The 27,230-nt window shown below is 36.1% G+C and overlaps 1 protein-coding gene across 1 annotated transcript in view; it reads left to right on the forward strand.

Annotated features, from left to right (window-relative positions):
* The window catches only part of TTC27 (tetratricopeptide repeat domain 27), a 113,451-nt gene that overhangs the window by 59,419 nt on the left and 26,802 nt on the right, over window positions 1-27,230 (forward strand). Inside the window, exons 10-12 of the mRNA XM_042024997.1 lie at window positions 226-339; window positions 22,230-22,325; window positions 24,407-24,529. Of these exons, the coding sequence (XP_041880931.1) occupies window positions 226-339; window positions 22,230-22,325; window positions 24,407-24,529 (333 nt within the window). The remainder of the gene's footprint in view (window positions 1-225; window positions 340-22,229; window positions 22,326-24,406; window positions 24,530-27,230) is intronic.

Consider the following 27,230-nt stretch of genomic DNA (forward strand, 5'->3'; position numbering starts at 1 on the left):
GATGCATAGCTGAGAAGGAGAAAGTGGTTTTGAAGGCCACTTTTTATGTTGAAAATAGATTAAGGTAATTTGTACAGCCCTCAGTTCATCAAATAAGTCCTACAGCCACATATTTGACTTTCAGACTAGGAAACAGCATTCATGCTTGAGACCACTGTTAAAAACTTTACTGTCTTCAGTGTCTTTAAAAGTGAAGTAATGACAAAATGTTCTTTTTCTCTGCAGTGCTTGCTCTCCCAGCCAAAGTTCTGGGCCATTCAGACATCAGCGTTACTCCTTCGGACCAAACTGGAGAGAGGAAGTACTCGCAGAATGGAACGGGCAATGAAGCAGACTCAGGTAAGATTTCTGAGCTGCTGTATTATGTATAATGTGTGTGTGTGTGTGTGTGTGTGTATATATATAATCAAATACAAACAGGCAGGAGTTAGGAGGTTCTGCAGTTCCTCCCTGCAAACTGTACAAGATAATTTTCTAATTTTTTCTCTAAATTAGATGTATAAACCACAAATCCTTCTGTATCTGCTAGTCCTGAGATAAGCTTATTACATACAAGTAATGAATCATCACTTTCAAAAACATAACAAGTTTTGGAAGATTGAAATTAAAATCTGGTTTTGTACCTCGACTTTCTGACTTACAGTCCGAGGGGTATATGTAGATGTTCCTGAATATCAAGCTGCTACTGCTATCAAATTTTTTAGTATTTTTTTTCTCAAGTAAATCATCTCTATTAAACACTGAAACTTGTAAGTAGTCATTGGTATTGTGAGAACAGGAAAACACATTTGTGAATAAAGCAGCAATTTCAATTTACCATTTTGATGTGACATTTGGTAATTAGTATTTTTATTGCAAGTTTGAGGCAGTGATTAAATAATCTCACTCCAGACAAAGAGAAGACTGTTTTTTCAAATACAAAAGAAGAAATGTTAAAATCCTGAAATGCACCATCTAGTAAGATTTCTTTTAAAAATAAATTTTTCAGAAGAAAGGTCCGTAGGCTACATCAAGATTCTTGTAGATTCTTTTTTACCTTCATCTTACAGTTTTGTTAGCCCTTTGTCATCTTCGTACAACTAAGTCTTGTTGTCACACATGAACAGCAGGCATTTGTTTATGTCCGTCAGGCAACAGTCCTGCTGGTTAAAACAGCCAGGAATGTAAAAAATTATTATTATGCTGCTATGTATTTAAATCCTGAAAAGCTGATATTTCATTTAAAATCATTATGACACATGGGTCTTTGAAGGAGTGCATCTTGGATGCACTGCTGCATTTTTCTTTTGCTGATGAAGACATGGAGTTGCTGTAGTGGAATTTCCTGTGGTCATTAGGAGACTGTCAGGGAAGCCAGGATTCCAAATCTGGGAGATGTAGAATCTGACAGCACTTGGGAAGCAATCTCAGGATCCCTGATGCCCCAAGCCATAAAACAGTTGGAGTGCCTCCAACATTTTTGTCTAGCTTGATTAAACCTGAGTACTGGGAATTGTTATATTAGACAGTTTGACAGTCTCATGACAGAAGCCTTCATGAAGGGGTTCTCTTAGTAAGAACATTCTCTTAGAAAGACTTCTTGTGCTGTAACTGCAGTAATGCAAAGGATTTGATTAGCATGGGCTGTGATATTTTAGGAGATGACCCCACAGTAGACATAGACTCTGAGGTTTTAAATACTACCCTTCATCTTAGTATGTTTATGTTTTCTTTCATTAAACTTTCTAGTTATTTGGATATAATTGCGTATTTGTGTTGATCTGATGGTAACAAGCTCAGTTTCCAAAAATAGTTAAAAGTTGTTTAATGATTTATACATCCTAAATTAATCAAATAACTTGAATAACTTTCCATTTAAGGTTTTCATTCCTGAGTTCCATCAGATCAGAATTTTTTTAATGTCATTGTCTCTAACAGTTCTAAGAAGGCATCAGAAAGCATATGATGAATTATGCTATTTTCATACATAGCACAAGTCATTTTTGATATATCATTTTCATGAAGATGCTGATGTATAATTTTCATTAAGATGCCAAAGAATGAGTGAATTCTGCAGCTGTTTATCAGTAGAAAATGGAGTTCAAACCCACAGAATTTTCATACAAATGGGTTTGATAGGTCCTTGTTTTACAATTTCGTTATTTACTAGTTCAGGTTGCTGTAGTTACGGAAGATTAAGGGAGGAGGTGTTAAATGCAATTGCAATATCAATCTTTTTAAGGAATTACAAAAATTCTTGTAAAACATCTTGAGTAAGACATGGTAAACTAAATCTTCTACGTTACTTAAGAGTTGTTTGAAAAGTGCATGAGCCATTATAGGCTCTGACTTAGTGATGCTGGGACTCTCCTGTCTTATTCTACTGTAATTTTTTTTCCTTTCCCCATTTCCACCCTCACCTGCTTCTGTGCTGGCTCTGCAGCTGATAAACATCTTTTTTAATGAATGTTGCTGAGTAGGCATATGCTGCTTTTCAGCTCTATAGCAAACCCAGCTACACTGTTGGTTTGTCAAAGAAAGCATTTTTCAGCTGTCTTTTTTTGTAGGACTGGCTATGTCTGTTTACATTATTTTAATTACTTGAAAATATTTGTAGCTCTTTTTGAAATGAGGGCATATTGGTTAAATTTAACTGCCAGACTCCAAATACTAAATATATCCCTACTTTATGCCAAACAGTTTTTATAAATTTTTTAAGTCTTTTTTTTTTCTAATTGGAAGACTTCAAGAGGAATTGAAATGATCATTTTCAAACCTTTTTCTGATTATTTTAAAAATCTGAACTATAGATAATGTAGTCTTTGGAACAATTTTTAAAATTATCATTCTGGGTACTCTGGATTGTAGTTTAGCTAGTAGCTAACTGCAAGTGAGGAGGAGATGCTTTTTTCCTTAACTTTTTTCTGGATGCTGCAGGTTGTCTCTGTCCAGTTTTTGCTTAAATGATGTTTGGATCTGCAAAACTAAGGTTAAAGATTTCTAAAGCCAGTACTTTTTTCAACCATTTTTCTAAGAAAAGGAAACAGTGTTTGAAAGCGAAACCAGTTATTTTACATTCCACTAGAATATTTAGTCATGACCAGTGTAACATATAGAGAAGTGCAGATCAAGGTACTGCCAACTAAAATGTGTCTCTGGATACAATATGATTTTTTTAAAGTTGTGTGATTGTTTTTCTTCCATTTGGGTGAAGGTCAAGAAGGGTGAGAAGTACTAGGGTGGAAAGAAAAGTGGGAGGGAGAAAACAGGAACAAATGGGGGTAGGTTTTTGATAAATAGCTTTCCTCATAACCAGAAACCTGCTATTTCTCCATCAGTTTGGGGATCTTCACCTACCTTTTATTGTAAGAAAGTAATTTAGAAACTATTAATAGTGGAAAATGGGTTGGACTAAGCTGTTAAGCCACAAATTACTACTGAAAGTGCAGTCAGAGCTCAAGTAACAGGATGGGAGAGAAAAAAAGGAAGTTTGAGTGGTCTAGGAGCTATGGAAAAAAGAGAAAAGTGAGGGGTGATCTAAGAAAGAACCCATAAGAATAAAAAAAACCACCCACAACCAAACACACCAGTTCAAAACACAGGGAGTATCATCCCACTGTAGTTTCTTGATCTATGAAATAAGTTTACTCTTCCATTTCGGCGGATTTGAAAATGTTTTTAAGAATGAAGCAAAATGAATTCAAATGCCATCCTTTGCACAAAGGATGGTGGGGTAGAAACACGACCATCATTTACTGCTGTATTATGCCAGCGGTGAAAGATGTGAAGCTGCCATGTGCCTGGTACTCCAGCAGCCTGCTCAGGTTTATCCTACCTGGGATATCCTGGGTGTATCCTACCCTAACCTGGGTGGTTACACTGGCTACCTCTACATTTGCAGCTGTTATCAGCTTGTTATGGGCCCCTTTTCTGACTGTGTTTTCTGCTGCTCGTTACACCTGGTGACAGCATGCCTGCAAGCTGATGGCTTGGCTTTCCTAGCACGTCGTACAACATGTGCAGTATTTCATATGGTTCCCTCTTGCTTGCTTTTCTTGGCAGTAAAGGAATTTGCCTGTTGGGGCAGAGAAATGTGTCTTGAAAAGGGTGTTTTAATAAGACTTCAGGAGAGCTGGGAGCAGACTAGTAATATTATAGGCTAATCATTATGCCTAAGATTGAAAGGTCACATGAGATCTTGTTTTATATCCTTAGTCATACACAGATGTATGTGGTTGGGAATTCTGTCAACTGCCCTTTAATTTGCACTTAAATAATACTTCAGAGTGTCATTTTCTCTCTAATGGTTTTCTGTGTGTATGAAAAAGGGAAATAATTTTTTTTTGTTTAAATTGTTCATACTATAGAAACATGCTAGTTGGTCTTAAGTTCTTCCAAATCTGAAAAAAAGTTATGTACATCTGTAGAAAGGAAAGACTGATAGAGGTCCAACAGAGCTTGTGTCTTAAGCTCTATAGCTTGAACACAAATTTGCTGGTTTTTTATTTTCACATTGATGGTCTTTGAATGGTTATGCAAGAAAGTTTTGTCATTTATCATAGAAATATATCCTTTTTATTTTCAAAACTAAACGGTCACTTCCTTGCCAAATAGCTTGCTCTGCTTTTCTGTACTTGGTGGTTGTTCTACATTGGACAAATTCAACATTTAAGTTAAGAGTTCAAAAAGGAGAGGGGAGCAGTCTTCCTCCCAAAAGGCTCATCTAGAGAGGTTTGAGGTGAACAGATTTTTCCCTGTTCTTTTGCTTCTCAAGTCATACATCTTTCTGATCAGGCCTCTCAAACCACAGTCGGAGCAATAGAGAGAGACATGTAGCATAACCAAGGGAATGACAGCACCTGTCTGTTCAGCAAAACCATTAGATCCCTGTACTAGGAGTTCCTGTTTCTGTTCTTTAACCCCCTCTTGTACTCTAGGAGTACATTAAATAAGATTTTAATAGTTGCTTTTAGTTGTGGATGGAATGGGGGAGGGGAGGAAAGAGGAGAAAAATTGTTAATAAATTTGTTTCACATGAAGTTGAAAGTTCTAGTGGAAAGTTACTGGGATATGAGGTATACTGGAGAACTGAGGGAGATATAAATCACTTCCTTCAAGAGGGCAATAAGTGGATGACAGCCGTCTTCTATCCTGTGGAGATCCTGCACTGATATCCCAGTAGTTCTTAACAAATATGAATTGTATTTATTATTAGAACACATGTTCCAAAAAGTGTTTAAAAAGATGAGAAAAGCCAGGTGTCTTATAAAACCATTCCTTTCTGAATTCTATACAAGATCACAAAGGTCTCCAGAACACTAGAAATAAACCTTATTACTTCAGAAAGCAATCTCAAAAGAGAGTGACCTCTTGGTGATAGTTACGGTTTCAGTCTCAAGGCACACATTTCCAGAACATGCTTCATTTTGCTTAAGCAGATGATATATTTGACAGAAGATGTTACATGACACAACTGAGTCTGGGGATGCACCAAACTCGTTAGCACACTTCAAAATAATTAATGTGGTGGTGCTTGACTCCTTCTGTTTTTCTTCCTCTATGCAATTATGAGTTGGAAGGGACAGGGAGGAAGGAGAGCCAGAGATCCAGTGTCCAAGAGTTATTCGGGAGTAACTGAAGGGGTTTTGTACCACTGGCAAAAAAGAGAATATTGAGTAGTTTAATTTTCCAGGTAATGATTTCTGGCTAGAAGTTTTCTACTGCATTCTTGGTTTTGCCAGTTTGGATCAGTGCTGTCAGCTAGTATGGGGAAAAGAATGAAACCATTCTTTCTGTGCTAAAGTTTCTTCATATTTTCTCAACTACTTTTGAGGTACAAACCTTTTTGCTTATTTGACGATTATGTTCAACACCTGAGCTGTTCCACTTCTAGTGTCGATGCACTTTCTGAAAGAAGCCAAAAATACAAAGCCTCCATTTTTTCCCAAATGTTTCCCATTGAGTCTTAGTTCTGAAGACTTTTCTCCCTTCAGACTGTCTTCACTCAGTATGACGACATGTTGAAAGGTGGTGATAGGAGAATCCTTAAGCCATATTGAGCAGTAATACTACACTTTTTTTATAGACAAAGTGAAGACAGGAAGTTGCAAAAAAAATACGAATACCAGGACAAATACCAGGATTCACATCATTCTGCCTAAGCTTTGCTCTGGAAGGCATAAACATTATAAGCTCCACTTCAACAAACTAAACAATTAAAACAATTAGTTCTATAGAGCGGATGGCCTGAAGGAGACACTATTCCTATCTATTGCTAAATTGAATAGATGAAGACATACAGCTGTTGCTAAATTTGAATAGATGAATCTTTACAGCTTTATGTCATAAGTATCATTACAGATCTGGAGACAGGTATCTCAAGGTGAGCTAGCAAATCATATTTTGCCCTGTACTGGCAGACTGACTGACTGTCCAGCACATGTGCCAGGTACTACAAACCAGACTCTGCCTTATCTCAAGGCAGTTGTCTGCTTCTCCATATTGTAATTCAACTTGAATTTAACGGTGATAGTTGTTCTTCTTATTTCTTTCTCCATTCTTGTCCTTACTTTCCCCTTTAGTGAAAAACAGAAAGCAGAGCTGATGCAAGAGGTCTTTGGATCTATTTTTCAGCGCTGACTGCTGTTGTGTCTTCCCCCAGAGCAAACTGATTTGGGAAATACAAAAGCAGTGTAACCACAACAGCTTGGAACTTAACCACAGGCGTACTATTTTGAAGCATATGCAGTTCCTCTGTGGGTTTTGCACCCTATGCGAAGTGTTTTATACCTGCTGTTCATCAGTGGCAGTACAACACTAGGTAGCTGCTACAAGTTATATATACAAGCTGCGGTTGTCTTCCTTGGGGACCCTCACCTATGATTGCATGAAACACGTGTCTACTGGTTTCGGGGCAGATGGATACAGCTATATTGACCTGTGACAACAATGTCATGTCAACTGATAGGGAGGGAAGGGGGAACCTGCAATGCAGATCTCCATGAGAGAGGGACTACAATTACTTCTCCTGTTCATGACTGATACAAAGACAGTTTAAAGCTGAAGTCAGCCAGATGTATTTGGCATTTGAGACTGCAGAGTAAGAAAGATTATGATGCTGCACTGCCGGCAAATAACCTGCAATACCAAAAAAAGGGGCAAGATGCATGTCTGAAAATGAGGATGTTTTTCTCCAGGGGCCAAATAGTCGAGCCTGTATCTGGACTAATTTTTAATGTAGTGCTATTATGTTGGATGATATCAGTATTCTTGCTTTTGCAACAGAAAGTGAGTGGTCTGGTTTTAAATCCACCCTTCATCAAGTAAACTTGTAAATCTGGCTTCTTCTACAGACTTTAGGGTAAGTTCTGCTTACATCTTTTGATAAATTGTAAAAGTTAATGTAGTCAACAGGTGAAACAGCTTTTTCTTTGAAAACAAAAACATCCAAGAAGGTATACTTGCTTGATAAGGATAATGCAATAACTACAAAATTATATTTCATGTAAGTAACATACATAAAAAATAAGTGTAAATGGCATAAAGAAGATAAAATATACCTAGTACTTTTCTGAAGATTTTGTGCTCTCTAAGTGGAGGCTTAAGTCATTAACATTGAAACCCATATCCTGAGCACTGGCACTCAGTAACTTTGGGTTCAATATTTGTCCAGAAATCATCATTTTGAAAGTCAGTAATGCTGCTGTGCTGCTGGAGACCTCATGTGTTTTGCCATGCTTCTTTAGGTGGTAGTGTTTGATAGTGTTTGACTACAGTAAAACGTTTCAAATGGCAGTTGCATCAGGATGCTCGAATTGCCTGGTATGCTGCTTGGCTTTCTGTTTCAAACAAAAAGGAAATCTTACGTCAGATGGTCATGAATCCAGTTATCTCCTGCCCATGACCTTGACCTCTTTTGTGCTAATTTTGATATCAAAATGCTTTGTGTTTCATTTGGGATTGTTCAACTCATTTCCTCTTATGTGCTTTTCTTCCCCACCCACTGCAAGAGCCCTATTATAAAGAAATTGAAGGGTTTTTTTAGTAAAATGACTGTGAACAACCAAAGTGAATACTGTTTCTTAGTTGGCTTGTATTGTTTTCAAAGTGAAACACACATTGGCAGGATCTGATACAGTGAACCAAAACATGTACATAAAGAATCTACTGTGTGACTCACTTCAGAAAAAATACCAATATGCACAGTTCCTGCATGCTAATCAACTCCTGCCCCGGCATACTTCCTTAAAACCACCGACATCATCTTGCATCTTAAAAGTTCACCTTGAGTTAGGCAAAAAAAAAGTTTTATTGGTCATCCAGTGCCTGAAGTTCTGTATAGAAGCCTTACAAGTTTTTTGCCTTCTCTCTTTCCTGCCATCAAAGTGATTGTATAGGTGAAACAGGTACATTAGATTCAAGAGCTAATCTCTTCCTCAATAGTTTTTAAATTTGAAGCAACTGGGATGTGAGTAACTTTGGGTGTTGATCTTGCTTAAACATGTAGGGGATATTTAGGGAATAAGTTTAAAGTGAAGAATTAATTTGTTTGCCTGGAGACAAGGTAGTAATGGGTGGGGAAGAATGAATTACCAGAATATCATAAAGAAAAAGGATTGGGAAATGTGGTATAGGCAGTAGTTTTCCAGTCTTCCACCATATAAAATGGAAAAATTATACAGCTTTAACTGGTATACCAAAGAATCAGACTGAAAAACCTCTTAGATAAAAGGTCTGCTAGAGATAGACAGTTAAACAAGTGTAATTTTTCTAAATGCTTACCTTTGGAAAGAAGATTAACAAGAAGTGATAAATGTTTTTTTTCTTATAGACTAGGAAGTCTAGTCTAGCTGAATTGTTAAATGTTGAATGCTTAAAAATGTTAGTATCTTTATTCAATATCTCTATTGATGGTGCAGTCATTACCTGTAGAACAGCAAAGTTTAAAGTTCAAGTGATAGCACTGTTAGAACTAGAGTAAGAAAACCTGATATATTCAATTAATATTTATATATTTCATTACAAAATGTTTCAAACTACAGTTATAATCAGTAATCTCAGCTAATATACCAGCAGGACACGTTTAGATGCTGAGGTTAAAGGACAATAGTATGCATGATCTGGTAAAAATCTGGAGTATCTGGAATTGAGAGTATGTTGAAAGAGCAAACCAGCCTTCAGTAGCTCCCAGGCAGGTGCAAAGGTGTTTTTTCTTTCATAGCTTAAGACCTAATTCATTCAGAATTGAGAAACTCCTGGGAGCTGATAGGACAAAAAGGCATGTTTTTTGTGTTTGCCCTATAAAATTAGGACTAAAACCCTAAGATATATTAATTTTAATGTGTAATCAGAACCTAAGATACCTATAAGAAAAGGGAAAATTGTAAATGCAAAACTCATTTTGATAGTTGTCTTTTCGTTACAAGGCCTGTAATTTTGTTTCATTTGGATTGTAATGTACATTTGCTTTATTTGCTAATCACACTTCCATTTCCATCTAAAAAAAGTCTTAAAACAGTGGCAAGTTAACTTCTTTATTTAGGACATTAGAAATGCCAGTCATCATACTCTTAACATTTAAACCTTAAAAAAACAGACAGGAATTCTATGCTAAAGATAGAGTTGTCTTAAACATCTTTACATTGAATCCTTCTGGACTAAAAGAAATATAGAAATAAAGCTATGTATAATTGAAGGACAGTCTGATTCTCATTGCTGATGAAAATTCATCCTTCTTTTAAAGGAAGATAAGATGCAAATTAAAAAAAAAACCAAACCAACCAAACAACAACAGAACCCAGATAAATGAAACAAACAAAACCCCACCAAAACACTAAGTGCATTGGTTATTGTGGTTCCAGAAGTTCCAGGACCATGGTGAACTGTACTGAAAAACAGAGGATGAATTCAGTCTTTAATTCAGAATCATGCATGTAGTAGATAGCGGCTTCTTCTTTAATGAAATAATGTGAAGATGTGCAACAACAATTACTGGGAAATAACACAATAACAATGAGACAAATGTTATTGATAGAAGTGTTTGTGTCTGTGTATATTTTAATATTTTGAAAATGATCCAGCATTGTTCTGAAAAATCCTTTCATTAGAAGGGATTTTAGTGCTGCTTTACCCATTGCAGGAAATGAGACTAGAGACTGCTTTTAAAGTATTAAAAGTGAATGAATATAGAAATACTGGTTCTCTAATATTTGCAAAATTCGGACTAGGTAATGAGTCAAAGCCAACTTAGTAAGTCCCAATAACTAGTGGTCCTTGGTCCTGCCCATATATATTCACTCAGTAAAGAAGGAATGAACAGTCTGTCCATAGGACTTTTCTTTTCTCCGGATACAGAAAAAGTATTTTACTTCCTCAGGTCAGCATACAAGCTGTGATTTTAAGGGAAGCCAATGCATTTATTGCCAAAGGAGATTTTCAGTGGGAAATCTGATAAAAACTGAAAAGAATTACTCTCAGGTGTTGAGGGGCAAGAAAGTGTTTGTAGAGACAAACAAGGGTAGAGTTTCAGCACAGTACATCAGAAACATTTTACTTTTGTTATGCAGTCAACACCCAGGATAATCAAGGAGAATTCTTTAGAAAATTTTTTTCTTGTACACCATTAAGAGTAAGATATCAGCAGATCAGTTCCTGCAGCAAAACGATGATGAATAAGATGTAGAGATCTGTAATTTTTGACCTAGAGAATATGAATTCACAGGAAGTGGGATGAAGGGATTTGTAAAAAAGGTCATTAAACTGGTGACAAATCTGTGTGAGATAACTACAGAAATAGTGATGGAAAATAATACTTGAGGAAAAGATAAAGTAGAAAAGAATGGACTATTGTGTAATTAATAAGGGGAAATGTTATTTTTCTGGTTTAGGTTAAATGATTGTATCATTTACAAAAATAAGAACTAGTTTCATGTGAAACGAAAGTGTTGATGCATTTAAATTAGTTTGTAACTGTGATGGAGTAGTGGAGAGTGAGGACTGCTTTTTCTGATAGATGTTTCTGCTGAAAGAATTTCCATCATGCTGAGGGCTTCACTTTCCAGTAAGTTACAAGGAGGGTTGGGTTGTTAAAAAACCTTTTTAATATGGTGTTTCCTGTGGTTTCTTAATGTTTGGATATAGAAAATCTGGAGAATCTAGTGTGTAAAGAATCAATTGATTGGAAACTATTATATTAGAGACAAACTTTGCAGCAGTGTGTGCTAGATGTAGCTTCTAACCAGAGAACTGATTTTTCTGGCCTAATTCAACTCATTTAGTTCCTCTTACAGTTTTAGTTATGAATTGAGGAATATATTTGGCTTCTGAACTTTGAAACTGATACAAGGACCATTGATTCAAATAATCACTCAAGACTGGTATATGGAGAGTTTTATAATCACAGAATCACAGACTATGCTGAGTTGGAAGGGACCCACAAGGATCATCAAGTCCCACTCCTGGACCATCCCCAAGAGTTGCACCATGTGCCCTAGAGCATTGTCCAAGTGCTTCTTGAACTCTGCCAGGCTTGGTGCTGAGACCACTTCCCTGGGGGGCCCAGTCTGGTGTCCAGCCACCCTCTGAGTATGATAAGATAATGGTTCTTTTCAATATTTCTATTTACTTTTGCAGTTACCCATTTTCTTCACAGTATTGCTGTCTTGTCTGAGTATTGTAAATGATAGCACTGTGATTTTGTGATGAGACTTGGGCATTTTGACAGATGTGGAAATGTTTTTGTAAGCAGTATGACCTTCCATGCCAGAACTAGATTTTTAAATGGCATAAATACTATTGTTTGTAGCTGTTATGCACATTGCCGTGCTATACATGCCCATTTTTCCAGATACAGGTTTGTGAAAACATTGAAGTATCCTAGAAATAGAAACACGTAGTAAATGATTCTACCACAAAACACTTCTGCTTTTTTTCTGTTTTCCCCTGTGTGAAATGCAGGCAGGCCAAGGTCATTAATAATGTGGCAGGTTCAGACACTTAAAAGGTCAAAAATGCCAAATTATAGTGTGATCTTTAACTATTTCAGGAGCTCCCAAGCTGCACGTTGCCATTTTCTCTGGTCTTCCCTCTGGCTCTCCAGAAAGGGTATGGGCTGAGGGTTGAATGAATGGCCAGAAGCCTAGCAGACTCCTGGGCTTATGTTCTTCTCTCCCCTGGAAAAAATATGGTAGCAGGAAGTAGGTGGTGGGAGCTGCTGGTGAAAGAGTTAATTTGTCCTTCAGTACTCTGCCTCTGGCTCAGGTTAGAGTATCTCAAGTAAAACAGGGGTAGCTCAAAGCAAAGTGCATCTGTTCCTTTGGCAGCAACGTGCTATCCCTTCTGCAGATGTGCAAGAAAATTGCCTCCAGTGCAAGAGTGGTACCAGTAGAACTTGCAGCTGATGGTCCTCAGTTAAGCAATTGAAGGCTGTTAACAGATTAAAGGATGTACATGTTATACTGGCTGTCCCTTTGTTTCTACAGTCCATGGCTTTGTTGGGCAAGGTTTTTTGTATGGTAAGTCCAGTTGCTCTTCTGTGAAGTAGCAGAAGATTCTTTGTTGTCCAGTCTCTATCCATCAACCAGTTTGGTGTGAGTAACCAGGACAGACCATAAAGCTTTGTCCAGCTGACTGAAAATTTTTGGTTTGGTCTAGTTTTTTTGATTGGTTGTGTGCCAAACAGGTTATATAGTTGTGGAAAGAACTGTGATTTTGTGGATTCTTCTATTTGAATATGTCATACAATCAGGCATGGAACATTTAATGCATTTAGAGTGTTTTCATTTTCACTGGAAATTGAACTCATTTCAAACCAGTTGTTACTGAAGATGTTTATTTTTCCTCTTTGGTGAGTAGATCAGTCACTAGCAGAGAGTGATAGGGGGTTTGTTTGCTTTTCCCTGATGTATAGAGAGCTTTCCAGGAACATGTGAAGAACTGGATTGGATGTCTTTCATGAAAATACATATATTGAAAACAGATTTCTTTACATGTGACTGCTTTCTTTGGGATAGCTAAAGTTTAAACGCTTTGCCCATGTGTCATATTTCTAATGTACTTACCATCATACACTGTATGGTTGCTGGGTCAGGCTCAGCTACTGGAAGAATGTTTATTTCCTGCCAAGTAATTTTTCAACAGAAACTACTGGGTATCGGTCAAGGTTTCACTGTATAGGGAAGCTATTCTTAGGAAAATTTTCTTTTTTTCTTGTAAGAAGGGAAAACAATGGGTGTCCTGAGATATTGTCTGAGACATTCTGGCTTGATTCAGGACAAAAGAGGCTGAACTTCTTGTCTGTCTTTTCCCTTAATACTCCTGTCCCATCCACCAAATAAGTAAAGATGTTCTTGAAGTTTTGAAATGAGTGAAAACACTTGAAAAACAGATAACTGTGAAAGAGCACTTTGTGGGTGGAAAAAACCCCATGCTAAATTGGCTGTTTCTATTACTGAAAAAAGAGCATCTGGCAGTCAGAGCAGCAGAATTTCTATGATTTCAGGTTATGGGTATCTAGATAAGACTAGACATTGTTTTTTTTCCTCTTTCCAGGTATCTGAGTACCATGAAAGAATTACTCTTGGTGCGACTTCACCAAAAACAAATGCACATGCACCAAAACAGTTACATGAATACACTGCATTTTATTTTGTGCTGTGTTTTTTCCTTTTGTTATTCTATAGAAATAGTTATTTCTATTTGTGTAGCAGAATACCATCCAGTCTCTACCTTGGGTAGGAGGAAGCTATAAATGTTTGCACACTTGCAATTAGTAACAAGGCCTTAAGAACTTTTCCTCTGAAATTCTTTTTTTTAAGTATTTGTTGTTTCAGAAATGACCATCTAATTCCTAAGTTCTAGAATTTTTTGGGCATATATAAATGGTTTTTTTTGATATTTATTTCTAGTATGTTTACTTATGTTTTATATTAAAGCTTGAGTGAGGCTTTTTTTTGCTATTTACAGACACTTTTTTTTTAATTACTTGTGTATAAATACATTATTGCACAATTTACTATAAGCAAAATGCAAATATCTTCTGTATGGTAGGTAAACTCAAGTCTACCAGAAATAGAAAAGTACAGGATATTTCTGATAGATTATTCTTTGTGAGCAGGGTGTTCCAGTTGGAATACAGGTTAGATCAAATGGGTCATAGTTATGTAAGTTTATTATTATACCCAAACTAACAATTATATACTGCATAGAGAAATTATTAAATTAAAGGGTTTAGCTTGACTATCCCCTTCCTTTCCTGGCTTTTCTGAGGAACAACTGCATCTCTCAAAGAATGTATCTGTTGTATATTACAAAACACAAGTGTTTGATGTAACTAACTCTCTATAACAATGTATTGTAATGCGTGATGGGGGTGGGGAGGAAGAATTTCACCAAAACAGAGGTTTCTGGTGCAAGAACAGTCAGATCTTTATTAAAGGCTACAAGCAAGTTCCTTCTTCGCCGCAAAATTGACACAAGCTTTGTTTAAAAACAAAAAAAGTTTATTTGCTTATGCTTTTAAAAGGAATAACAACCTTAAATGCATCAAACTTGAATCATGTTAGGAAATTCTCTAGGTATAGTCTGTCTTGGAGAGAATACTGCCTTATTCTCAGGTTGATATCAAGTGCTGACAACGAAATCAACCCTGTGTACAGATGTCACAGAGAAAGCTGTCCTGAAAAAGCTTCTATTGGCAGTCCTCTCAGCCTAGAAACTTTAAGCTTTTAAGTATTTGATGAGGAATTGTTGGTGCCAAGGAGTGTCTTTAGCTGTTTAAGTGGGGAGAAGGAAAAAGGAGATAGCAAAGGAGAACCCATGTTCCTTATGCATACTCAGTACTATTGGTACTTACGCCTTTGAGAGCTGGAGCATCTTAATTAAAGAATCCATCAAAATAAGCTAATAGAACATTACTGTGGGGTGGATCCAGTACCAGAAGACCTCTTGTTTTTACAGATCAAAGAGATTTCTCCATTTAGTCTATGGTGGGAGGGAGAAATAAGTGAAGTATTAGTTGGGGAATTAGTCTGCTGTTTAAAAAGGGATTACTCTAATTTAAGAGAACATGCTTAGAAAATTTTTGTTTTCGTTTCAGTTAAAGGAAATCAGTGTTTTTCCTTCTGCGTGTAAAGCTGCTAGAAACTGGGACCATTTTCAATTTGTGGACCCAGGAATAACCTGGGTCAGTGAACACTGTGTTTTCTTTTAGTGTAGTGATTGCATACTATCAAGAATGATTTTACCAAATCATTGAGCAAAGTAGTTAAAACACTTCCTTCAATGCAAACAGACTTAATTTGTAAATATGCATCCTAAAGTCTTCTACTTGAACATTTCAGTTAATTTTGTTTCAAGTTGCATTACCTTGTTAGTAGTTTCTCTCTGTGAAGCATCCTGACATCTTGGCAGTTTCTGTGTTCCAGACACCCTGTAGCCTTTCATTTGCAATACAAAGTAGGCAGTCAGTGCTATACAACATGGTAAAGTTAGCTTTCACAAATTTTAAACCAATTATTAGTTCCTAGGGAGTGGTGTGATACACAGTCATCTAGTTGGTTTAAATATATGCACCCGTTGAGGTCAATCCTAACAAGCAATAGTTTGACTGGAAGAATGACTGAGAGGGTGAATTTGCAGAGTGAGCAAAAACACAAGTCTTCAAGGCTACAAGATTTTAATGAATCCAAGACTTGTATTTTAATGAGGTGTAAAAAAGAGGCAATATGTTTGTCCTTTTAAGCACTGAACTTCTGCAGACTTCTCACAGAACATTTTTATACTCCTGAGAATGTGAATAATATGAAATCTCCAGTAAGTCGTGGTCTTCAGTTTAGCATCTTTGCACAGTGTAAGAAGCAGTCTTTTTGAGTTTCCATGAATTACAAATCACAATTTATAATAGTGATCACTGTCATAAATTTTCTTCGAGTATTTAATGTCATAATTCCACTTGGAAAATTAGATAAATGAGTGGGAGGTTTCTTCTGGATGTTGAAATGCATCCTTGCTTAATGGTTTTTGCTGTGTTTTGATGCCTTAGTTCTTAACTATTCAGAGATTGTTTGTTTAACAGAAATACACAATTTGTGAGCTTTGAAAAGGATAGCTCATTATTTCCTTTAAGTCATTTTAGTTTCCAAGCAATGAAGTTCTGTCTGAACTGTCAAAATGCTGTTTTGAATAATGGTTGAATGTAACATGACCCAATGATGTGGTTTCATATCTATTTCTCTAGTGATAAAATTGGCAATCAATAAAGTAATCACTATTTTGTCATAGTCTCTGTCATGAAGTTTGGACTAGACCAGAAATTATTCTCTCCTATTAAGCAAAACTTTACTGCATTGTTATATGAAAACTTGGAATAGTTTCATCATTTCTGGCATTGCTTCACTGGTAGTTTGACCGTTGGATTTTAGAAGTCTGCATATGTCTCAGTTTGTCTTGGTGGTCTTGGTTACAGGAGCTTTTGGGTTGACAAAGAGCTGTTGAAATAAGAGTGTTGTTTGAAATGGAAATAGGGGGTTAATGCTTTTTTAAAGTAAGATTATCAAAGGAGTGTAACTCAAGATCTAATTCCATGTCCACAAGGTACTAAAATAGTTATGGTACTAGAAAAGCTTGGAATACCTAATTCAGAGGAAAGAAAATTTCAAAAATTCTAATTATTTTGCATATTTACTTATCTCTATTTGTCACCTGTTTTCTAACATGTATACAGTTTCTAAATTTTAGATACCAAATATATGTATGTTCTTCAGGGAGAATGCAGCTTTTATTAGTAATGTTCTGTATTTATGTTTTATTGTGTACACTATTGTGGAACAAGGCTGCGACAGTTACTGCTGTAATACATCCCAAATTAACTTTGACTGTAGTTCTTTCTTATGCAGCATTTTTCAGGCTTCATTGTTAGAAAATGTGATTTGGTAGAGGACAAGTTGAAAAACAATAAAGCAAATTAATGTTTTGAAACTTCAAGAATAACGTAGGTTTTCTGTTAAACAAGTATTTTAACATCATTGCCTCCAAAAATAAATATTATAAAGCATTTAGAATTAAGTCTTAAATTGTGCGAAAGTTGGAATTAATTTATCAGTGAATCTCTGGTAGTTTTATGGAAGTCTGTACATATTACAGGGTCCACAAGAACTTAGTGTTCCATAAGCTTAAAAAAATGACCACTTTTTGTTTCATAAAATCTAAGCAGTAGAAAAAGTTTGTGAGACCGACTTCCGTGGTAGGAAATCAAAGGAGCTTTTTGATGATGAATTTTCCTATTCATTCATAACTTTTGAAGTAAGCTTATGAATAAATAAGAACTATGTAATTCCACAATCAGAGTTACACATGTAGGTGCTGTTATTTTTACAAAGCTTTCCTTTGTAAAGGAAATTAAATTTCCTATGTAAATAACATAGGTGAGCTCAGTTCAGTTTCAGCTATACACCTGCTAAGTTCTTAGAAACCGTAGTAGTGATGAGATAGCAGGATTGTTTTCCTTGCAGATGTACTTCCGTGTCTTGCCCCCTTTGTGTCCAGACACCTTTCTTCCAAGCAGCTGAACAATTCCAAATGTGTCATCGTGCCATCAGGCACTTCTGTGCCTGACACAAAGCCATGATCCACCAGGCAGTCCCACAGCTCGTGTCCATACTTTGGTACTTTAAAAGGTGTATAGGTAGCTAAGGGAACAGCTAGAATACAGGAGCAGTAGAGTTGTGACATCAACTTGCTGCTTGTAAATCATCCAGAAGTAATGTACAGAAGTGGAAGAAGCACAAGTAAAATGGAAGTGATTATCTAAGCAGAGCATGGAGAGGTCAGGGCAATTTATGGGATTTTCAGGAGTCTTCAGGTTTGGGAGAAATTGAAGAAAAAGAACCCTAGAATTACAAGAACATAATGAAAAGTGTGTCTGGAGTTTCTCTGTTAGAAAAGACTAAAAGGCACTTTCCCATTCATCCAATCAAGCTAAATCCATGTCAAATATGATGAAAACATGTGAGAAGCTTAGAGGTGTTAGAGAAGGGACAGGATAATGCCACAGTCGTGGCCGGGATTAGGTGACGGACAAACATTGTGGTTTATGGCTGGGGTGAGCATTCACGTAGAGAGGACTTCATGGGTGGACCATCACCACTGGAGTCCTAGAGGTATCAACTAGGGATTGATTCTGGCAGTCTGACAAGATTTCTAGACTGAGAAGCAGAAGTCTAGGAAAAACTTATCTAATGTTCCTGCCTATAAAATCATAAATAAAGAGGAATATCAAGTGTACCAGAATAAATCAAAGGGTATGAGGGAATATAAGAAGGGTGGAGATAGCAGTACTGATAAATGCATAGCAAATAGTCAAGTACTAACATTGTAAAGACTAACTTTTTTGAATAGGGTGTGGTTGGTGGAAAACAGCTGGATGACTGGTTAGCAGTGGGACAAGACAGGAAAGCAAAATAAACAAACTGTGGTGATTAACACTGTCTGTGAAGCAAGCTGTTGCACAGATGAAGGAAATCTGGTGGAACAATTGTGACTGGAACGCTAAAACTGGAAATGGTCTTGTTGGAAAAGATAGGTAAAGGAAAAAGTGGTGCCATCGCACTGTGTGATACTGATATAAAAACTTGGGAAGAAGTGAGATGAAATTGCATGGATAAAATAGAGATGTTTTATTTGGGCCAGCAATATTAAATTTGGATATGAATAGTTGTATCTTCAGTGCTTTGAGGTGGGAGATCCAGATGGAATTAAGTAGTTGCTGCACAAACAAGGTGTTACGCTGTATCCAGTAAGTTTTTGACAAGTATTGAATATCCTGCTCTTTTCAAAGGACAGGAATTTAAGGCTTTTTAGTTTGGTTGCAGGGGGATTTTTCCCCTAAGTAAGCTTGGATCAGGACATCCTTCAGGTGAAATGGATGGGAAAAAATGTTTGCATATAGGTAGTATTACATAGTACGAGGCATTTTTAAAAGCAAGTAAACTATTTAATCTGGAATAGAGAGGTTAAGAATAAAAAGAAGGCTTTCCATTTATTTACTTTAGATGCAAAAAGATATCTGAAGATTATATTTTAACAAAAGGAGCAAATCTTTGAGGGAGGGATTTCAGACGAGTTGGATGAATAACAAATTTAAAAGCTGTACTGTAAGTAGGCTGAGAAATCAAACAGCATAATGTTGTGGAAAAATGACAACTCAGAAACTCTAAGGGTGCAATAGTATTTCCAGAGATCAGTCACGGAGATAAGGTCTGGCTAAAAAGAAAGAAAGCTCTAACTCAGCCATTGAAGATAAGGATGGTAAAACATGTGGAGTGGATGAAGAGACTGAAATTTGGTCGGGCTCAAAGATCAAAGCTGATATTTTATCATGAGGACTTTAGTGATGTTGCACATATGTTGAACATAGAAGCAAAGCTAGAATATACGATGGGAATGAACATAGGAAAATGATGTCCAGGGTGGGAAAAGTCCTTTACAAGCTTTATGTACTCGAGTCATGGATAATTACCAGCTGAGATTGATTAGAAAAGTGATTAGACTGAGGTTGATAAGTAATAAAAGCTCTACTGTGATCATTTCAAATTAACATAATGTGCTCATCCCAAACAGGCTACTTATTGTACTACTTAATCTCAGAGCAGAGACTGGGGTGTGAGGTGGGGAGAATGAATTGTAGTTTCTAGAGCTGTCTTTTCCTGCTTTCATGTGGCAATAGTGTCGTCTTTGCTCATGATATGAAATTCCATCAAAATTATCTGGTTTTGTTGTTTCCAGACTGGATTAATGTGTCTCTGGACTGTGTTTTTTGACTCTAGAACTCACTGCTATGACAGCTCTAGCCTTGGGAAAAGGATGTGTTATGTGGTGGGAGAGTAACCTGTTAACGTTTTTAAATGTGGGCTGTGAAAGAACTCACATAATTTAGAATTATGAATTTTAATTGGTTTCTGCTCTATTTCTATTTAACAACTTCCAAGGCAGGAATTTGAGCCTCAAGTTAAAATAAGGCCCAAAATCTTGAATCTGACTGTCTTGCAAGTATTCTGTGTTTACATAGGTTTTTTTATTACAGCGTATTTATGTTGAAGGTTATTCATGAGATAGAGTGCTCACTTGACAGTGCACACTTATTGATTTTATTGATTTCTTGTTCTATGATCTAATATCTATTAGATATTAGCTGTGCAATAGTGTTGGGATTCTCATTTTCTTGCTGTTATACAACCCAAATTTTCTTTCTTCAGGCATTATTCAGAAACATAGAATTCAAAGTTGGAGTAACTTATTTTCTGTACTTCAGTAGTAGGCAGAACTATCAGAGTTTATTTTTCCAATGTATTAAAGAATGCATTAACCATGGGGTTTTAGGATTTTTAAGTTCATTGCCATTTACTCTTCGTAAGGAATATGTAATTTTCATGTGCTCTACCTACATTTTCAGTTTTTGTTAGAACTCTGAACCGAGTACAGTATTGGTTTTGGGAAGGGGGAGAATTCTACTTGTTAACAATCATATGCTCCTCTAACATGTCACTTACATTAGGCTTTTCTGCTTGTGAAGTGTAGAAAAGATATGGCCACACATTTTAAAATGAAATATGTTCTTCTGAAAAAATATTTTCCTATGTATTTCAGTTTTTCTCTTGGAACAATAGAAATTAAAAAGGGGTGACAAAAATCTAAAAAAAGAAAAAAACTATTTTGATTCACTTAAAACATTTCTTGCCTTTCGTCTCCTGTTCTCAAAAGAATTATTTTGCAGGGCATATTTAGGATTTTCATGCTTTGCTAAGGCTTAGAGCAATTATTATTTTTAAGTTTTTCAACTGTATTTTACTACTTTGTCTGGTATTGTAAAATGAGTACCCAAGGAATTGGGCAATTTTTTGGTTTAATTTTTATTACAACAGAGTATAGAAAAATGTGCTTCAGCATTGCATTAGAACATTTCAGCAGAACTAAAACAGCAAATAGAATTTGTTGTATAGTTTATGTTCAAGTAAATTCTAAAATTAAATAATACTACTTTAAAAGCTTTATTTTCATCTGACTCTTTTGGATTGTAAAGGAATGCAGTTTTATTAGTCTGTCATTTTCCTTACTACAAATACACCTCAGCCATTTGCTTGGCACAGATGTCTGGATAATCTGTAGGAACAGGCCTCTGGAGAAAATTTTATGAAAAAGAATGTGAATAAGATGAAATATTAGTATTTAAAATTAAGAGGTTAAGCATCAACTTAGAGCCTAAATTATTGCTGCATGTTGTGATTTCTTTTCTTATTAAAAGAATGAAGCCACTTAGTAAATCCCATTAACATCAATAGCAGTTACAAGATGCTTAGCAGTTTGAATCACAGAATTGATTTTATGCAGCTGTCAGTTGCATTATTAGTACAGATTGGGTAACCAACAGATGGGTTTAGAAAGAGAGAGAAAGAAGTGATCCTATCCATTTTTTCCTTTTGAGTTCATTTTCAGAAAGCTGAAAAAATTCTGACCTGCATTGCGCCTTGTGTAAATCTTTGACTGAGTTACAAGTGAGACTTCAATAGGTGAATCATGTGAAAACAAGTAATTTAGTATTCCCTTATATATACTCTGGCCTTAAATTCGCTACTTAATGGTGACTGGCATTTGAAGAGAGTTTATCCCTTATCTTAAAACTTGTAATGACCTTTTTGTCTATAGCCTCTTTTAATATTGTATTTTTCTTGCTATTGAATTTTGATTTAAATAACTTTGTAGTGGATTTTCAGAGAAAAAAATGGTGTAGTCTTTCTCTGTGAAAGTTACCATTCTCTTTCAACGGGCTTCAGAAGAAAATATTTCAACAATCCAAAGCTGCACCAAAAGAAAAAAATAAATAGCCTGAATTGAATTGTATGCCGTCACAATAATTTATTCTGTATTAGAACTGTTTCCAAAACCATGGTCCACTATAATATGTTTGTCTTTCTCTTTTTAATAAGAAATGTCATGCCTAAAGCACATCAATTCTGTCTTAGAGGAGAAAACTGGCTAAGGACTGAAATGCATTAGGCAGAGTCACTTTAATAGTTGGTGCAGTTTTACTCTGCAAGTGTTCGCTTGGGATTGTAAATTTGATTCTTATTCCTGGTATTGATTATAATTTCTCCATTATGCCAAAAATGCCTTAAAGTCTGAATGCTTTGAATTTATGGGGGGTTTAGGTTGATTGAGTCCCAGTAAATACTAAATCCAGATATACTTTGCACTTACAGGCGCTTGCAGACCAGTTTGAAAATGCAAATACATCAGTATCTGAACGCATGAAGATTTTCTACTGTTGTCAGGTGCCTCCACATTGGGCCATACAGGTGTGAAACAATTCCATTTCAATCTTTACTTAAAAGTCTGTGGTGGTTATTTTTGATGTTGCATCACTCCATAGTCAAGTGAGTGTGATGTGACCTGGAGTTGAAACACTGTAGAAATAAAGACATAACCTGACATATGCCAGGTTTTTCTGGAGAGAAGTCAAGTTCTACAGTGCTTTGCTTTCAGATGTCTTGTTCTGTCATGCACAGGAGTAATTGCTTATTAGTGCAATTCTTCTTTACTTTCCTTTTTCCTCCAGTAAAAAGCAGACTAAAGTTTGCAAGCTTCAAACATATGTCCTATTAAAATAAACTTCCCGCTGTCTTACTTTTTATTACTGGTTTGCTTATGCTACTGTTACTTGCATCTTTCTTGTCTTTTAAAGTTCACTTTGGGAAGTTGATCATGGTGAAATCAGCCGGGTTGGGAATCAACAGCACACTGAAGAGCTGAGAAAGCTTTTCTTTTGAGACAGTCCCCTCTTTTACTAGTACTGACAGGATTTTTTTTTTATACCCATAACTGCACTGTTCATCTTGATTTTCTACAACAGAAATCTACACACTAAAGTCTTATGATGCTGTATTTAAAAAACTTGAAAAAATTGTTTACATTGCATACTCCAAAGGTATTCATGTTGGTTTACTTTTAATGGTGTTTTACTCCTTTTTGATTTCTAGTTTCAATGCATGTTGTTTTAACCAACCATATCTTCTTTGAGCATTCTCAAGTTTTTTCTACATAACCTTTCAACAGGCAGTATAACTATCAAGTGTGGTTTTCCTTTCCAGTTGTCAGACTGGCATTTTCAATCCAAGCCAGTTTTCTAAGCCAAAGATAGAAATGCTTAAATAGGGATTTGTAATGAAAGATGACTGCAATCTTCTAGTCATAGTAGTGAAGACACATTGCATATATAAATTTTACCAAATATAACTGAGCAAATTTAATTAAACATTAATGAGATTTAGTTTTAGACAATGGCAAATGTTTTTTTCCTAAGTGATTAGCATCAAGCTAACAAAGAGGTTTTCAGAGTTTGTTGCATATTTATTTATATCAAAGAGTTGTAGCCAGATGTTAATATTTTTTTTACTACTAGTCTATTCCCCTCTAGTAACTCCTTGGATTTGTAACCGATACTGAACCCAAACCAATAAAGATAGGTTCATGACATAGGTAGAAAATTTCAGGGGGTCCATTCAGGATCACCAAGCCCACTGCAGAGGTTAACTGTATGGGGTCTTACAGCATAAGTTGCTGTCTTTACACAGAATGCTCCTGTTTATTTTTGCAAACCTAACTCTCTCACACATGGTAAGTTACCCTTTCTTCAAAGGTTTAAACCTATTCGCAATTTTAGTCTTCTCTTAAAAAATACAGACCAAAGATAACTTTTCAAAGTCATGAAAACATGCAGTGTTTGTTTTTGACTTGAACATATTGCTCTTTTATTCTCATTAGTACACTGAAATAATAGCTGAATTTGAAATAACAAAGAGGCTGACTGAACTGTGAGGAAAACTCAACTAGGGAGTTGAACCTAAACTCAAATCCAATATTGATTTGGGTGAAAACTAACACCCTTTTGCAGTTGCTGTTTGGGACAGCGATTTCTCACAACTACTGAATAGAATTGTATCAGAGCCTTTCTCTCTATCTTGTTTCTCCACAGGTACAGATTACTGTGACAAAGCATTGCTAGAAGGGGCTTTAATTCCCTGCTTTGGCCTCTGTTTCCCACTCGGTATTCCCAACATCCTGCTGCAGCTGTTCTCCAGCCGCATGGGCCTCATTTAAGGGCTGGAAATTCATCTCTGTCGATTCGTTCTTGCCATGCCCATTTCTATTTTTGTATTATATTGTTAAATTGTTCAAAGCACAACAACTGTTATTTAGTTGGTGGGGGTTTTTTGAGGTATATACACTGTTTGAGGTTCCAACCTGAAGTTTCAGGAGAATAATTGCATATTATCTGTCTGCTTCTTGTTGGTGTCAGAGATGCCTCTTACATATTTTTAACATGTAGACATTATTTGCTTACCTACTTTCAATTACCTGGAATTTTTTATTTTTCCAGCGTCAGCTTGCAAACTTACTCTTTGAGCTGGGGTGCACCAGCTCTGCCTTACAAATATTTGAGGAGCTGGAAATGTGGGAAGATGCAGTAATCTGCTATGAAAGAGCAGGACAACATGGAAAGGTAAGAAAAATGTTTTATATAGCTGAGATCCCATCTTGAAATAGCATCTGAAGGGGGAAGGACTGTCTGTCTTTAGCTGGCAAATCACTAATGACACTCACTTCTACATGGGTGTCATCACAGCTAAGTCTACTGAAGAAAAATGGATACATGGCATAAGAGCTTGCCATAACCTGTGAATGCTAAAAAAATTGACTTCGAGTAAAATAGCCACATGAAATAGAAGTTGGTAAATAAGAAGCACCTTGAGATGCAAGAAGGTTGTGATATTGATTCTTGAAAATATTCAAGGATAATTAAATTAACTTCTATGGATAGACAGCAAGGTGTAATGTGGCATTTCAAGAAAGCTGTAGCAGTTATTCATGATGAAATCCTGAAACTGTCCGGAGGGGATATTAATTTTCTTTCCCACTTGATTTTAAACTTTTAGCTGTAGTTTTTTTAAAACACTTTAAATAGAGTAACATCAGTGTTTGATGTATTTAATTACTTAATGTTAACATATTCAAATTACAGAATCAAACACTTGAAACAAGAAGTGGTGTAAGATTAAAAGGCTTTGCTTGTTAACTCTGTGTTGATGTTTTCCTAACTTCTCCATCATTTCTTTAGCACTGCTACCACTGTGTGTGATCACCTGCAAAGACAATTAAAAGCCATCACCTAACTCTGTGTATCAGTGACATAACTTTTCAAAATTGCTGATAACAGGCTACATTAGCCTTCCTATGGTTGATTATTTTGCTTTTACTATTAGAGCAATGGTAGGAAGAATTTAGAAAATCATATGTGGAAGCAATGCCTACTTGTATGTAACTTTAGATGGGTTCTCTTTCTGGTGCAAACTCTCACACAGGCTGTAACAGGAACTTACGCTATCAAGCAGTGTTTTCAGAATTTATATAGATTTCAGAAGTATTCCATTTCAGACAAAAATAGGTTTTTTTCTTTTCTTCCCTTCCCCTCTGTTTGGTATATGGTAGCGTTAAATATATGAATGTACATGTGCCTTTACAACACCATAAGCACAAAGACTATGCTCTAACATAATTTAAGCTTAATGAATAGAGATATATAATTTCAACTGATGGAAAAAAACCAGAATGTCTCATACTTCCATGTTTTTTTCTAATTGTCATGCACCAAAGCCTAGATTTTGTTATTATAAACTGACAGATATGTCTTGCTGGCAAATTCTGTGCCACATTATGCATGCCTTGGGGGTAGTATGCTAATATCACAATCTTCTCAGTACAGTGGAGAAATAGAGGTCAGTATTTTCCATTTCCTGGAAATGCATTCTGTCCTAGTTACATTCACAACCTGCCCTTGGGGAGTTATGAAAATGGCACTCAGAGAATAGGACAGGATATCTGACACAGGAAACTGCTTAGAAATGCTTTCAGAATGAGGGATTGTGCTGTGCTTTGAAAAACAGAAAATGCTGTGTAAGTATGAAATAACAGTAGTGCTGGAAGAAAGCTAGCTTTGGACCAAAAAAGACAGAAAATTAGAAACATGTAGCTGTGCACCAAGGGGAATGAATATTTCTGCTCTTTATTGTAAAATGTTCCGAGTGTGAACTGCTTATATTTACCAAAAGTGTTCTGATGTTTTTAAACATGGTAGTTGTTCTTGTAGTAATGCATGAAAATCTACTAGAGTGTGTATGTATGCATGTATGTATGTTGGCCACTGGATAATCATGTCATTAATGATCTTAGCATATATCTGTGCAAAACAACAAACTTCTGTGTGTTTTTCAGTCACAAATGCTTTTATATAGAAACCCTGAATTTAAATCCTGAAAAATCTAATAAAACTGCCAAATATCAGTAATACCAATGTGTTTGATGAGTACTTGCACATCAAAGTAATACCTTCTTTCATCCTACTTTGGAATTATCTGCTGATAAAGAAACAGAGCATGTAGATAAGACCATGTGAAGGTCCACATTATGCTGTTAGAAAATACATAATTCATTTGGTTATAACAGGGCCATGTAGCTGTAGATATTTTGCAGAGTAAGATGTTACTAACATTTAACAAACTTTTTTTGAGGATTTGTTACTGTTACTAGATATGGCTCTACATTTGTTTTATAAGCTGAACAAAATTAGTAGAAATTAGTATTATAATATGAGTCAACAGAAGAGTAATAGACTGCCAAGCAGTGAGCCAAATGGCGCAGAACAAGGAGAAAAAGGTATTATAAAACCTGAATGCAGTATGCTGATAGTTGCTGTGGCTTTCTCACTGAAGTGTTTTACTCACTGTATTGCTTTAACAGACTTGGTTGCAAAAGGAGGCATCTCCATGTGTGTAGTGAGAACTGGTGTTGAAAAGTGTCCTTCTCCCTTCATTTAACTGTGAGAAGGACCCAGAAATCTCAAGAGTACTATTAACATCAGACAACCTTATCTGGTTAAGGTGTAAGATGTCTCTTCCACCTAAAAATGGTACTATTTCCATGCTAAAAGAAAGAGTGAACCAGAGATGTGACTTTCCAGTTTTTCCACTCGGAAGTGTGGCCTTTCTCCCTTGCAAGAACTCTACAGCATGGTAGCTGCTGATCTTTGATAGATTATAATGAGATCTGCCATTTGGCATCAGATGGATATTCCATTTTACGGCAACCTGTTTTCAGCCCTGTCATAGGTTAGCAAGCATAGTCCCGGAAGGGACGTCCTTGCTAAG

This window comes from Corvus kubaryi, unplaced genomic scaffold (assembly GCF_017639235.1).
Source record: "Corvus kubaryi isolate FWS band 111438036 unplaced genomic scaffold, C.kubaryi_AGA036_p1.0 37266, whole genome shotgun sequence".
NCBI classification, from domain to species: domain Eukaryota; kingdom Metazoa; phylum Chordata; class Aves; order Passeriformes; family Corvidae; genus Corvus; species Corvus kubaryi.